This window comes from Eptatretus burgeri, chromosome 14, assembly GCF_056783735.1.
Source record: "Eptatretus burgeri isolate ZD-2024b chromosome 14, Ebu_testis_v1, whole genome shotgun sequence".
Classification (NCBI taxonomy): Eukaryota; Metazoa; Chordata; class Myxini; order Myxiniformes; family Myxinidae; genus Eptatretus; species Eptatretus burgeri.
The window spans coordinates 51,098,585-51,113,584 of NC_140974.1; the positions used below are offsets into that span (position 1 = coordinate 51,098,585).

At 44.0% G+C, this 15,000-nt stretch overlaps 2 protein-coding genes across 4 annotated transcripts in view; one reads left to right on the forward strand and one right to left on the reverse strand.

Annotated features, from left to right (window-relative positions):
- The window catches only part of LOC147013174 (uncharacterized), a 53,469-nt gene extending 40,154 nt beyond the window's left edge, over positions 1-13,315 (forward strand). For both annotated transcript variants that reach the window (XM_085854824.1, XM_085854825.1), the window contains one exon: positions 11,383-13,315. In XM_085854824.1, the coding sequence (XP_085710950.1) occupies positions 11,383-11,406 (24 nt within the window). In that variant the 3' untranslated portion in view covers positions 11,407-13,315. The remainder of the gene's footprint in view (positions 1-11,382) is intronic.
- The window catches only part of LOC147013173 (uncharacterized), a 92,950-nt gene that overhangs the window by 55,982 nt on the left and 21,968 nt on the right, over positions 1-15,000 (reverse strand). The window lies entirely within an intron of this gene.

Sequence of the window (15,000 nt, forward strand, 5' to 3'; positions counted from 1 at the left end):
GTGAAGGGTGGGGTGATGATCCAAAGTGATGCGCTGTGACCCGAATCCTGCTTCTCTAGTAGGTCACAGAGGCCCTAGCCATGCCCTGCCAGGCTCCGGGACTGGAAATTGTCTCAGTTGCCCATCCGCTTTGGCAAGGGTCGAAGCTCCTGACTCAACATCGGGTATTATCCCTGAGCCCACGCCCCGACCCTGAACGTGCTCCGAGTGCAGTCTGAATGTCGAATAGCAACGGACTTTCCCCGCCACTCACGGGCCCCCTATCATGAGCCAAAATGTGCATCCAGGCGGGGGGTGCGGGAATATTTTCCCGTGTGCGGGAGGCATTTGTGGTCAAAGTGGTGAGGTTTGGTGAGCAAGGTGCAAAGTACGGTAAGGTGCCGGTTGGGAATAGGTGCGCAGATTTGAACAAAATAATGGCGCGTGATGCCCGTGTGGTAGAGCGTCGTGGGGTTGTGGTGGTTCCAAGCCATGGGAGGCATTGTGGTGTGCTTATTATCAATCGCATATTGAATGGCTTGTGTACTTGCATGCTTGTTTTGCACTGCAACTAAAAGGAAAGGGTTAGAATATAAATTATAATATGAGATAGAGATAGTTAATAGACCTCACTACGAGACCCCCGCAACGCAGTTCGTCCCGTAAACCCACCTGACATGAGGGGATGTCTAAATGCACAAAGACGAATTAAATAACTGCCTGGGTATCACTGTATGTTGGGTGCCATTGCCTTAGAGGCATAACCGCAACTATATATATATTGTTGCGAATTCACGCCCGCCGGCGTGCGAACGGCCACGTGACTCCAATCGCGGCATGTCGCCCACCGGAAGGACAATTCAGTCGTGACCCTCTCGGACCAACGCCGGGAGCTAGTCACGGGTGGGGGTTTAACCTCACCACGATCGTGCCAATTGCCCACCCGCGCAGGATAGGGTCGCTCGCCAAATTCGATCGACCTAAGTACCTGCACGAATGGTCGACCGGGCGATCGCACCACGCCACAGGCCGACTCCGGAAACGAACCGCTTAAGCGGTCCGTTCCGTGCTACAGTGATTACCGAGCGGTGTTATCGTCGGCCTCGACGGTTCTGATTAATTATCGGGCGTATTAAGCCCACTACGAACCCTTTATGTGAAGCAGGATGGAGGGTCAATTAAAAGGAAGGAGACGAAGCGAAACGGGAAAACAGTTCAACACAATGCACATTTATTCCGCGGCACACGGAAAGCACATATATACAGCCACAATAATCAAAATGCACATATAACGCGAAAGCAAGAGTTAAACCGAATACGCGTACACACGGCAACACTTATATAGTTCTACTTTACAGACGGCACCAACACACATTTACTCAAAAGCAAAGGAAAGAAGCCACCCTCATAGACAAGGGGGCAGGCGGGGCCTGTGGGCCTTTATGGCGTGGGACTTGGCAGACATTCTTGTTTACCAGAGAAATCGGGGTGGGAGTCGAGTTCCAACCGTCATTCTTGTTTACCAGGGAAATCAGGGTGGGAGTTGTTGTTGTTACCCTTTTGTGTTCGTGGAGATGTTGACGGTTGCTGGCGGAGTGGTGAGGATGGCGTGGTTGTTGAGAGGTAGGTGTGGTTGTGGTTGTTGTGAAGCGGCGTTGTGGTTGGTGGTTGTTGTGTGATGGCGGTTGAGATGTGGTTGGTTCAAAATAAAGATAGAACAGAAAAACGCCTCACTCAAAGTGTCGCATCCCGAATGAATCACATAAATTCCCTCCAGACAATGGATTTGGGGCTAACTACACATGTACTTCGAGATATCTCACCAACGGGCCCTTCATGGTGGTTTGCGAATTTCCACAGCCGTAACTATATTTGTATGTATGTATGTATATGTATATGTATATGTATATATATATATATATATATATATATATATATATATATATATATATATATATATATATATATATATATTGTTGCGGGCTGAGGGGTCGGGTGAGAAGACCACTAGGTGGGGGAAGCTATGTCGGTTCCCACCAGACTCCCCGGAATTGTAGGCCGTCGCACACGATAATTCCGTGACGCGGTGGGTCGCTTAACCGTTCGTGGACTCCAATAACTCAACTGCGTGACCTAGGGTCCTCTGGTCTATGGGTTAATCGGGTTACCTCATTAATCACGTGGTTTAATTACCGGGGAACACGCCTCGGTACGCCTTGTCTGAACCGGATCACTCTACCGGACTTGATCACTTTACCGGATAGGATGCAGCCGAGTGACACTGCCAAGGATGTATCGGCTAAAAGGAACAGATCATTGGGAATGAAGTCCCGACTAAGCTCGGATTCGGACCATGCTGGACCAATGGAAGAAAAGACAAAAACGAGCAGGGAACATTCCTAATGATAATTTATTAAGTCAACTTACAAAAGGGGACACAGAGCAGACTTAACACAAAATTAATAACGATCTTTTGCAGTCTTACTTAAGCAGACAGGTGCCAACACACACACACACACACACACACACACACACACACACACACACACACACACACACACACACACACACACACACACACACACACACACACACACACACACACCCCGATGAAGAGAAAGTTTTGCAACCAGGAAGGGAGGGGAGTTGAGGCTATGTTCTCGGTACCTTTGCGCTCGATAGCACGACACGCCACCAATACGTTTCGGGGGTGGGGGGGATGCTCCATGGTGCGGTACCCGACAGTGGGCGCGTTGTCCCTGGCTTCAGCCGCACGTGTGAAGACCATGTTCGTGAAAGGAGGAGCTTGAGTCGAGAAGGGGTGGAGTCCAGAGTGTGAAGGTGGAGTGGAAGGCTGGACAAGGTAGGCGGGTGGGGTCGACGATGTCGTGTGATCAGAGATGAGGAGGTGGAATCCCGACAGCAGGAGGCGGGTCGTGGTGGTGTCGACAAGGGCGAGGTGACAGCGGGAGAGAGGCGGAGAAAGTGCAAGAGGCAAGAGAGGCAAGAGCAGAGGCAAGAGAGGAAGGCAGAGGAACGGCTCAGACCTTTGTAGCACTTGCAGCTCTGGGGGAGGGGCCATACCGAATCGAAACGTCATCACCTGAATTGGGCGCTCCGATTGGCCCCGACCCCTCACGTGGCCCACCAACTTTGGCTGGAAACCGCCTCACTTCGTTTCCGGCAAGGCCATTTCAAGCAGCGGACATATTTCACTCCGACCGCACGAGATGACACGAGTCGCCCACACCGAAATTGGCACGCGAATCGTGCTGCAAAAACCACCGGGCCGTTCCCGGGCGACCGGTCGAGGGTCCCGCATGCGTGCTCGGGCGTTCGACCAGCGTCTATCAACGCGCTCGATCCGCACGCGCCAACGTGACCTGCACTGTACATTCCTCGGCTCAATTGCAGCTTCGCTGGCCGTAGAGCCGAGAAGATGCTCATCATCCATGGAGAATCTGCTGCTGCCAGCGAGGGCCGAAGGTACATCGCCATGGATAAATCCAAACACGTTTCACAAGCGGCGTGCATGTCTGCTTTCAAGCACATTCCATACAGTGCACGCGGTTCGCCCATTACGCACGTGGCCAGCGCTCGCGTTCACACGACTGCTCGCAAGTGCGCGGGGCGAACACCAATATGTTTCAAATATTGAGGTTGAAAAGGGACAAGCTGCTTCTACTCCTCACACTCGTATCTCACCAAAAATGGCATGGAGTCCTGTTTATCGGCCTCCTTACGAGTTTCGTGCAGCGTGGGCGTTGTGCTGGCTGTGTTTCCTGTGTTGTGAAAAACACCATTCGTGCAGCCTCGTAAGAGGTATTTATTCGCATGCCTTTTTAATGCAACCGGCAATCCTCCCCAGACCATCGGAAGCTCGAGTCGACAACCCCGCACTACCAAGTGCACATGACTCACCGCACATGCCGGGTTTAAGGCTCGCCTGGGAACGAGGATCTCTGTGCAGCAGTTTCCTCATCGCGGCGCTGCACGCGCTTACTTACCTCAGGAATAATCAGACGAAAAGAAGAGTGAGAAAGAAATGAAGAAGAAAATGATTTAAGCAACCCTAGCTGTTAGATCATCGCAACGCACTCCCTTGTTGTCCCGCTAAATAAAAGGAAAGGGACTATCTACACGTATAATAACGGAATAACTGTCTTGGGATACTTATCTGTTGTATGCATGCGGTTCTGAGAACCACAACAGTATGTATATATATATATATATATATATATATATATATATATATATATATATATATATATATATATATATATATATATATATATATATATGTCTGTCTCTCAATAGAAATTGGCCCCACTGGTTGCTACCCCATCATATTGCATACCGTTGGAATCCTGTTGTAAAAATGGAGGCGTAGGGGGTTCAGGGTGGGGGGAAGACACCAATTATATGTAAATGTGTATCGTATAGCACCTCCTGGTGGTAGGCAGTATGACAAATCATCTTCTTATATCTAAACTCGAAATTCATTCTGCACAAGGTGCGAGTCCCTCTGCTCGTATATACAGTATACCACAGAAGAACTGGACCCAGGGCCACCGCTCACACTTAACTCTGTGGTCTGGTGGGTTGCTTTGCAACCACGAACGCCAATCAGTTAACCACGAGTTCCAGTGTCCACCATCTAATTTGTCATTTAACCCGAGGTCACGTGGCTTCCTGACCAGGGAACGTGCCCTCGGCGATGCACCAATCTTATCTTGATTAGATCTTAAGTAATGCAGCCGAGTGTTTCCCGCTGGTGCATGCCGACTGACAGGTTAATTAGTTTGGGAATTACCTCCCAGTCTATCTCGGTTCAGACAATACTGGATCAATGGAAGGAAAGGACAACCACAGACAGGTTGAAATGTCAACAAGGAATTTATTATTAAGAAAAATAAATAAAGAGAAGAACTTTTTATTTCCTTGTGGTGTAAATAGAAGAATTCAAATGAATCAAAATAATCTCAAACAAATAAAGAATTAATCAGGCATTGACAGAAAAGTAGACAGAGAGCAGATACTTATCACTATGCCTTACTTAACAATTAAACACTGTCCCCTCACCTGTCCTCACTGTCCCCTCACTATCCCCTCATAAGGTTTTCAAAAGGTGAACAAATGGAGGGGAGGCGCCAAAAACAAACCTTGCCTGGGGCGTCATTTAATCTAGGGCCGTCCCTGATTGTAACATCCTGAAAGGTAACTAAATGAGCAGGCTTGTACAATCATTGGTATGCTTTTTCAAAATACGATAGTTTGTTTCCGTATTAGGGAGAAACCCATCCTCATGGATGGGTTAATTCCCCCCAGAATTACAGAAGTGTTAATTCCCCCAAAATTGTCAATTTTGTTTGACTTGTAATACCCATACCCCTCCCATGGGGAGCAGCGCAATGCCGTACACATTCGCATAGTGAGAATTGGGGTCCTGTCCCCAGCCTGAACCCCTGGAGCCAGAGCCGGATTAAGCCTCGGCTGGCCCTAAGGCACATTTTGAAATTTTAGAGAATGGCCTGAAAATTTTAAATTAGATCTCGGGCTCATGGAAATGGACCCCAGACAAAAGATGAACTGATTCAAGAACAAAATCTTTAATACAAAAAAAAGACAAATATTTAATGTGAAAATAATTTTTGGCCCAAATTTTTGGCTGGCCTTAAGGCACATGCCTTGTCTGCCTAATGGTTAATCCAGCACTGCCTGGAGCTATTAATTTTTATACCACCTAAAACCACCCCAAGTACAACCCTAATACAACTCGCAAGTCCAGAAAACACACAAACACACTTCTCAAATTATATCAAGTTGTGATTATAAACCACATCACATAAACGAGATGAGCTGAAGCTGAAAATCATTACAAAGAGATTGTGGTGGTTATTCCTTTCAGTGCGCTGGTTACGATGATGGTGCTTAAACCAGAACAAAATAAATCTCACTTCATTTAAAACGCAATGACGTATTGTATATGAAGTCTGATTGATGATTGCTCCTTCGTCGGCTCTCCAGCGGTTGCTGAAGAAGGAAAGATTTATTGGTGTCGAGCCGCTGCAGCTTTAAAATGGCGTCAAAGATGGCGAGCAGAAGAGATTCGTTCGTTGTCGTCGTGGTTGTTTCGCCAAACAAACGAACTCCACTTCACTCAATAGTCTTGGTAATGTCAAACAAATGTCACTGTTAAATATTGATGCGTCAAGTGACTCGTGAATAGGGATGAGAAAAGGCTTGTAAGTAAAGGTGGGTGAGCTTCTAACATGTCGTCATGATGAGCTCTCATTTGTAGTCACTGTCCAACATCTCCTGCATTGATTGGCTCTTTCTGGAAGGATGCAACTGATCGGCTGCTCGAGGTCACATGTTTGCTCGATTACAAATATTTGCATAATATAAATAAATCAATAATGTATTAATGGATAAATGAGTCACTACAAGAACAAGTGAAATCCTTCAATACAGCGCGTGTGGTGAAGGAAATGAGTACACTAATGTTAAAATATGCAATTTATGCTTTTTCAGTTGAAAAACAATTAAAAAGAGTACTTAATATTTGAAATGTAAAAATCTTGTTATGATTGTGATAAGCACCTTTATATATATATATATATATATAACAGAAGGAATGAAATCGTTCGATACAGCATGGCAGGGGGCCGCAAAAGAATGATGGCATAAGAAGAACTTAGCTTTCAGCGTTCGGCGCGAAATGCCATGGTGGGCGGAAATGACATCTTTCATTCGTTTGTACATTAGAGGGGAGCGTTTCTTGTTTTTTTTTTTCCATCAAGCAATAAATTCAATGGTTTTCACATATATAACACATTAGTTTCACAAATTTCCATTGAAATACTCGGGTATTTCCGTCAATTGTAGCCATTTCCGTATAGGTTACGCACTGCCATCAATGGCTGTTTTGAGGCACGTGGGGGAGGGGGGGGACACCGGAGACGTGGTAGACACCGGGGACATTTCAAACTCGGTGCAATTGTATACAGCGCATGCGCTGTAATAAAAGGAACTTCAATGTAGTAGGTCATTTGGCACATCATGCCTGTGCCATATTCACACGATGAATTGAAAAAAGTCAGTTTATTGGCTTAATTTCATTGGAGAGGGATTTAGGGAAGGAGGAATTGGGAGGAGAGCAGTGTGGCAGGTTCAGGAACATCACCAGGGTGTTATTTTACACATTCATAAACACAGTAGTATTTATCTACACTTTTTGGTGGGGCACAGGGGGGATGAACAGATTTTTGGTGGTGGGGCAGAATTGTATCGTGAAGAATGAATGAACAAGGGGGATGAACAGATTTTTGTTGGTGGGGCAGAATTGTATCGTGAAGAACGAATGAACACCGAGAGCCAATTCACCTTTTGACAAGTACCTTCTACAGATATCACAATCACTACACACAAATACAATAACTGATTTACCTCTATCCCCAAGTACCCCTCTATTGCCAATGCTCCATACCGATTCAAATGAAAGACCAAATACTGCATTGGAGTCATCAGAAGGAACACGAATAAGCAGAAAGCAAAGATGGAATCATCTAGTCGAGAGGAACCTGGATAGGATTCAGGTTTCAGCTGATACTGCTCGACCCTCAAACTCACTCAGGCACAGCCAAGTGAGCCTTACAGAAAAAGAGTTTGGAAGAATTCACTTCTCTGTAGACAGGTAGATAAAGAAAAATTAAGAGCCAACGTGAGATAAAATGGAGGAAAATGAACAAAAAAAATAAAAATAAAAATAAAAATCAAGAACTATCACGAATAAATAGAAATGTGAAAGGAATAGAAAGAAGTGTGAAACACTGAAGCAAGATGTGATAAAGAAAGGAAGATGAAACATGTTGGGATGAAACCAGATAGCTCGATTTCAGCAGTTATTCCCCAAGGCTCCAATGCAGCCCAGGTTTGTGTTTTGTTCATTTGTTTTTAAACATTCTCTTTATCGCTTTGCTGAAAATCTTATTTATCTCATTGGTGATGACTGCACCCTCTGCCGTACCATCTGTCATCCATCAGATCAGCAAGCAGAGCAGCCTCTTCACTCTCTACATACAGATCTGGATAAAATCACAAACTGGTCCAACACTTGAAACATGTCTTTCAATCCTGACAAATCTCACACCCTCACTATGTCTCTCAGAAAGGACCGTCTGGAACCCCCCCCCCCCCCATCTACTCTCTCAACAATCCTCTTGAAGAAGCCCTTTCATTTAAGCTTCTGGGTCTCACTATCTGCCATGATCTTTCCTGGGAAGTCAAATTTCTAAGCTGGCCTCCAAACCCAGTCAACAACTGGGCATCCTCCATCATGCAAAGTCCTTCCTTGACACACCTGAGCTCCTGACCCCATACAAAGCTTGCATCCGCCACCTGATGAAGTACCTATCTCCCCTCTGGGCTGATGCTCCAGCCTTTCACGCTGTAGAAACCAAGGCTTTTAGCATCATTGTTATCTCCCGCAATGGAACTGAGTCTTTGAGTCTCTCACGCTCTCACCACAGCCAGGTCGGTGCTCTTTCTGTCTTCTACCGTCTCCTCTCTGGCCTTGCCCCCCCTTCTCTGTCTGTGATCTGTCTCCCCCCCCCCCCACCGCGGGGCACTCAAGATCCGCCAGCAACCCCCGTCTGGTGAAATTGCCAAAATCATGAATCACTGCTCACCTTCACTCTTTCATTCCTCTTTTTTCCCACCTCTGAAACAAACTCCCACATTCACTTCAATCCCACTCTTCCCTCCACGTCTTCAAAACAGCTGTTCACCACCATCTCTTCTCTTCCCCCATCCAAAACCACGATCTTTTCTACCCCTGTTAAAACACCCAAAACCCACCTCTTTCAAATTCCCTGCTTTCCTTCCTGAAAGTCCCTGTGGTGTCCACCCTGTTTACCCCAGGGAACCCACCCCATCCCTCTCCCGTCCACAGATCTAATCCACAGTCTCTGTTCCCTACTCTTTTGTGCTTCCCTCTCCGGCCCCTCTTGTCTCCTGCCCCTCCCCCCTTGTTATATGTTCTGTGTGTTAGCTTTTTCCGAGCCTCGACAATGTAGACAAAAAAAGGAAAAAAAAACATGATCTAAGGCTTGTATTGGAGCTGCCACATACACATGAATATGCATGACACAATACAGGACTGTATTGACAAAATTGACATATTGAAAATGCATGACACAAGACAGGACAGAGACTGTGGATTAGATGAGACAAACAAAACTACTGAGCTTTCGGAGAGTGCCATCACATCCAAGGGCACTATGGGCTCCAGGGATGTCACAACAAGTCTCTGACCCTCTTGATCTGTGACAACAATATTGATGACAGTGTCTTCAACTTTATCCCCCAATAACGAATCTGTAATGACCTCAGAGTACAACCAACCCCTGCAGAGATCTGCAATGCTATCATGAGAGTGAAGGCAGCAAGAGCTGATGGAATTCCCAGAGGGAGGCAAGGAGATTATAACCCAACTGCCTGCCCTATTGCTCAGGATCCAGTACACCGAGAAAATCCCAGCTGACCTTTGGGATTCCACAATCATCACCATGTTCAAGAAAGGAGACAAGCAGCAGGTGTCACTGGTTTGCTCCATGATAACTTGTCTACAATTGGCCTAAGCAATGGAAGGACGACAGAACTCTGAGATCAAAACAGGTGTGAAGCAAGAGTGTCATTCATTGCACCCATCCTTTTAGCCATCTTCATTGCGGTCATCCTCCACCTTGTGAAGGACAAACCTCCACCTGGGATCAAAATTGTGTAAAGGATGAATGAGATTCTCTTCAAGCTCAGCCAACTTTTCTCGAAGACCAAGATCACGAGCACTTCAGTTGTTAAGCTGCAATACTCCGATGATGCCGGTATTTGTGCACTCTCTGAAAGCAACCTTCAGGCCATATTTAAAGCTTTGGCTGAAGCTGATGGTAAATTAGGCCTCCCCATTAACATCAGCAAAATGAAGTCCTTCATCAACTACCTCTGAACGAACAAGTCAAAGCTCCCAGGATCCAAATCAATGGGGAAATTGTTCAGAATGTGGACCACTTTCTATATCTGGGCAGCCACCTCTCCACCAATACTGATGTTGACGAGGAGATCCAAACACCAGCTAAAAATGTGCAGTTGCAGCCTTTGAACACCTCAAAAGTTATTGATGACCATGACAGCCGGATGCAGACCAGATCCTTGTGTACAAAGCCCCCATCACTCCAAACCTGTGAAATGGATCGGAGGTTTGGACCACGTATCACAGACATATCAAGGCACTGGAGAAGTACCATCAACGCTGCTTTCACAGTGTCCTCCATATCAAATGGGAAGATAGGAACACTATCAACAGTGCTCTGACAGAAGCTACACCATCAGTATTGAAGCCATCATTATTCGCCAACAACTTCGCTGGGCTTGTCATGTTGTCTGCATGCCTGACTCTCACCTTCCAAAGCAAATCTTCTTCTCAGAGTTGGGAGAAGGTCAGAGGACGAGAGGTGGACAGTAAAAGCGCATTCATAGATGTCCTGAAGTCAAACCTGAAGAGGTGCAATATCTCCACATGTACTTGAGAAACCCAAGCTCATGACTTCTCCCAATGGAGGAGGATACAGCATCTGGGATCCCACTAATTTAAGACCACTCATTGTGCATTGGCTGAAGAGAAATATGAAAGGCGAAATAAGTTAGCAGCCTTCGCACTCTCCAAGCCAGAATCAACTCCTCCACCAGGAAATATCTGCACTCATTGTAACAGTGGATCCTGGATTGGTCTATTCAATCACTTAACAACTCACCAACATCAATCTTCTCTACTTTATATGAAGACATTTCATACTTGCTTGCGAGTGGTATAGCTAATGAATGAATGTGTTCCACAACCAATGCCTTCTTGCTCTGACCCAACATAGTCATTTCACCTTCCTTCAGTATCCCTTTAATTTGTTTCTTTTTCTTCGATCCTTCCTGTAGAATGAGGAATATATATACATACATACATAATACTTTAATCGAGAATTTAAAAACATGTCCGCTTGATTCCTTGCTTGCTCTACACTACCCAAACTACTGCCTGCACTCGTTACAACCTCATCACAACCTGCAGTCACTACAACCTCACAGCTGCCTGGACTTGCTACAACCTCACAGCTACCTGCACTCGCTCCAACCTCACAGTTGCCGGAACTCGCTACAACCTCACAGTTGCCTGCACTTGCTACAACCCCACAGCTGCTTGCAGTTGCTCTAACCTCACAGCTGCCTTCACTTATAACTGGAGTTACAAAACACATGAATATTCATGATGAGATTATTAATTCAGCCTTCATTATCGCTCATTTCATTTTAGTAATAGCATGATTTCTAACTCATCCCATCTTTGATTTGCAGGACCATTATATTAATTACAATTGAAAAATGAAGATGAAGCCCTGCCACAAGCATTCGATGTCTTCTTGGATTGATTCGTGCTATCTTCGTTGTGAATGGACATATTTGATTGGGATTCAATCACATTGGATCTGCTGGCTGCATCTTCACGAAGCGGATCTGTGGAATAACCTTGGATTTTGCAATTCCTCCAGGGAACCATCACACAACACCACTACTATAACGCTATACCTTTTTGTGAGGTTGGCTATGGAAAATTTTTGCTTCAAGTCTTTCATGACCCACCTGGCTCGGTCTGATGTTCGAATTAAGGAAACTTAGACAGGAATTTGTATTTTGTTCAGGGTGCTGGAGATAACTCACCTATTCGTCATGAAATACACCACGGGATCTTTGATATCCATCAACTAATGCGAACAGACAAGACACCCAGCTTGATGTACGCTTTAGAAACAACACACCTTTTCCTGCCGGCCTGTGAAGCAACAACGTTTATGACAGTTTATACTACAGTCGGGCCAGGAATCGAACCCAGACAAAACAGCACAAAGTTAAGTGCACAATCAATGCACCATCTTGCTGTCAACACACAAGGTGAATGGTACTCCATTTGAAAATCATCATGGGATCCTTAACAACAATGTTAGATGGGGACAGCTGGCATGACATCCCATCCAAAGGACAGCGTAATCGTGGATTGACTCCCTGCTTGCAAAGCTCACAATTTGACATCTTACAGTCCAGTGGGGTATCAAGCCCACACTTGATAACTCATGGGCGAGTGAGACATCGTATCAGCCCTAATAATTATTTCTCGAAGTGAAGATAGCATGAAAAAGAGTGACATCATGCTTTGATAATAATCATGGGGAAATTGTCAGGTGGTGAGTCGTGATACTTCGAAAGCACCAATTTATCTCACAAGATAAACGTTAAACAACTGCCATTGAACACCGGCATAATGTCGATAATGCGTTTGCTCGTCGAAGCAGTAAGCTCCTCTTAGACTCCTTGATAGTACAATTATTATTATTAGCTTATCAGGAATTTAAATTCCAGATAAAGTGTCGTCATCTCGCACCATCCATCCATCTGTCCGTCCGTCTATTTTGACTTCTCTAGCTAAACCGCTGAGCCGATCTGTCTTAAATTTCGCAGCAAGGTTCCACTCTTGACTGGTAACAGGAATTGCAAAGCAAGTTCCGGTCACTTGACTTTAAGTGGGTCAAAATGGCCGACTTGGTAAATAACTTCAAAAATCTTCTTCTCCAGACCCACCAGTCAGAATGCCACCAAATTTGGGTTTCGACATTCGGCCAAGGTAGCGATGTTAACTTGCGGAGGTCATGCCGATCACATTACCGGAAGTGTGTCAAAATGCCCGGCTTTGTAAATGTTTGGGAAAAACCACATAAATTCCTTCAAAAATCTTCTTTCTCTCAACCCACCAGTCAGAATGCTACCAAAGGTGGGTTCCAACATTAGGATAGGGCCCAGATAAGCTACAGGTCCAGTGGTCATATTTTTATATTCAATGCTTTCGTCTATCTTCCTGTGCATTGCCATTTCATTCTCATGGTGAACATTTCACAGAGGTTTCAACAAGTGCTCCTATTTTCCTGAGTTCTTCATTACCTTGACGTTTTTGTTATTTTATCTTCATAGCCAGCTGCTTCAATGAGCACATATCCATTGTTTTGGGGACCAGTGGCACATATTGATTATTTTTAATCTCGCATGTGCTCAATATATCATGTGTAATGCTCAATACAATGTGTGACATATTTGATTCTTTAAATACAACAGCACAAAGCCTTTTCTTCATGGACTAGTGGATGATATTTACAGTGTTGTTTAAATCTTGGATGTTCTCAATATAACTCCATACCCTGCATTGGTATGACACAACTACACAGTAAAGATTTGTACTGTTTATGAAGAAGTCAGACAATGCTTCATCCCTCTTCCAGATCGTTACCTCTGCCACCGAAGGTGGATAGAGATTATGTTTTCACCCCTATCTATCTGCATGGTTGTTTGTGATCAGGATATCTCAAAAGTTATGAAAAATTGGGACAAAACTTAGTGCACAGGTTAGGAGTGTGACAAGGATGGATTGATGAGATTTTGGTGGAGATCCAGATCCGAAGACTAGAATTTTTCAAGTGATAGATAGAGATAGAGATAGAGATAGAGATAGAGATAGAGATAGAGATAGAGATAGAGATAGAGATAGAGATAGAGATAGAGATAGAGATAGAGATAGAGATAGAGATAGAGATAGAGATAGAGATAGAGATAGAGATAGAGATAGAGATAGAGATAGAGATAGAGATAGAGATAGAGATAGAGATAGAGATAGAGATAGAGATAGAGATAGAGATAGAGATAGAGATAGAGATAGAGATAGAGATAGAGATAGAGATAGAGATAGAGATAGAGATAGAGATAGAGATAGAGATAGAGATAGAGATAGAGATAGAGATAGAGATAGAGATAGAGATAGAGATAGAGATAGAGATAGAGATAGAGATAGAGATAGAGATAGAGATAGAGATAGAGATAGAGATAGAGATAGAGATAGAGATAGAGATAGAGATAGAGATAGAGATAGAGATAGAGATAGAGATAGAGATAGAGATAGAGATAGAGATAGAGATATAGAGATAGAGATAGAGATAGAGATACATAGCATAATATCTTAATAATATGCCCCGATATATTGTGTATATATATATATATATATATATATATATATATATATATATATATATATATATATATATATATATACATTTTCATATATCGGGCATATAAAAAGTTATGGGCAGATTCGGACAAATCTTGGTGCACAGGTTGGGTGTGCGACAAGGACAAAGCAATTCAATATTGATGAAGATCCTAATTCAGATCCTGACACGAGAATAAATTATTTTCTTTTAAGTCATTTGGCACCATTGAGCGACTTCGTGCCAAAAACGATATGTTTTTGATACATAACATATATATATATATATATATATATATATATATATATATATATATAAAATATTATATCTCAAAAAGCTGATGGACTATGACAAAACTTGGTGGAAGGGTTGCTCCGGTGACAAGAACAAGCCGATTATATTCTGTTTAAGGTACGGATGCAGATCCAGTGTATAAGTGGCATCCAGATCAAGGCAATATTTTATTTTTCAAGTGTCTTCTCTTATAGTGAGGCCCAGAAGTTAAAGAGACTGAACCTCCTCCAGCGACTGACCATGTAAATAGATAGGCGAGTTCATTCGATGATCCTTCCAGAGCAACAGAGTGGACTGTAATATTTGCCATGATCGAAGGGCATGTTCCATTCATCAAACCAATCTAATCAATTACAGATCACCAGAGAGAGGAAAAAAAATTCACCTCTATGGAAAAAAAAAAACAAGGTGTGTGTATATGTCATATTGACCACACTCAGAACCTCTAGGAAAGTTCCATCTGAGGTTGAAAGGGTGGTGGAAGTTTGGAATAGTTTCTGTGACTTTTCCACGACGTTGTAGCAAAGCACCACCCCAAAGTTTTCATATGTTGTCTCAACAACAGCATAAACAATTTGGCCCACATTTGATCAAC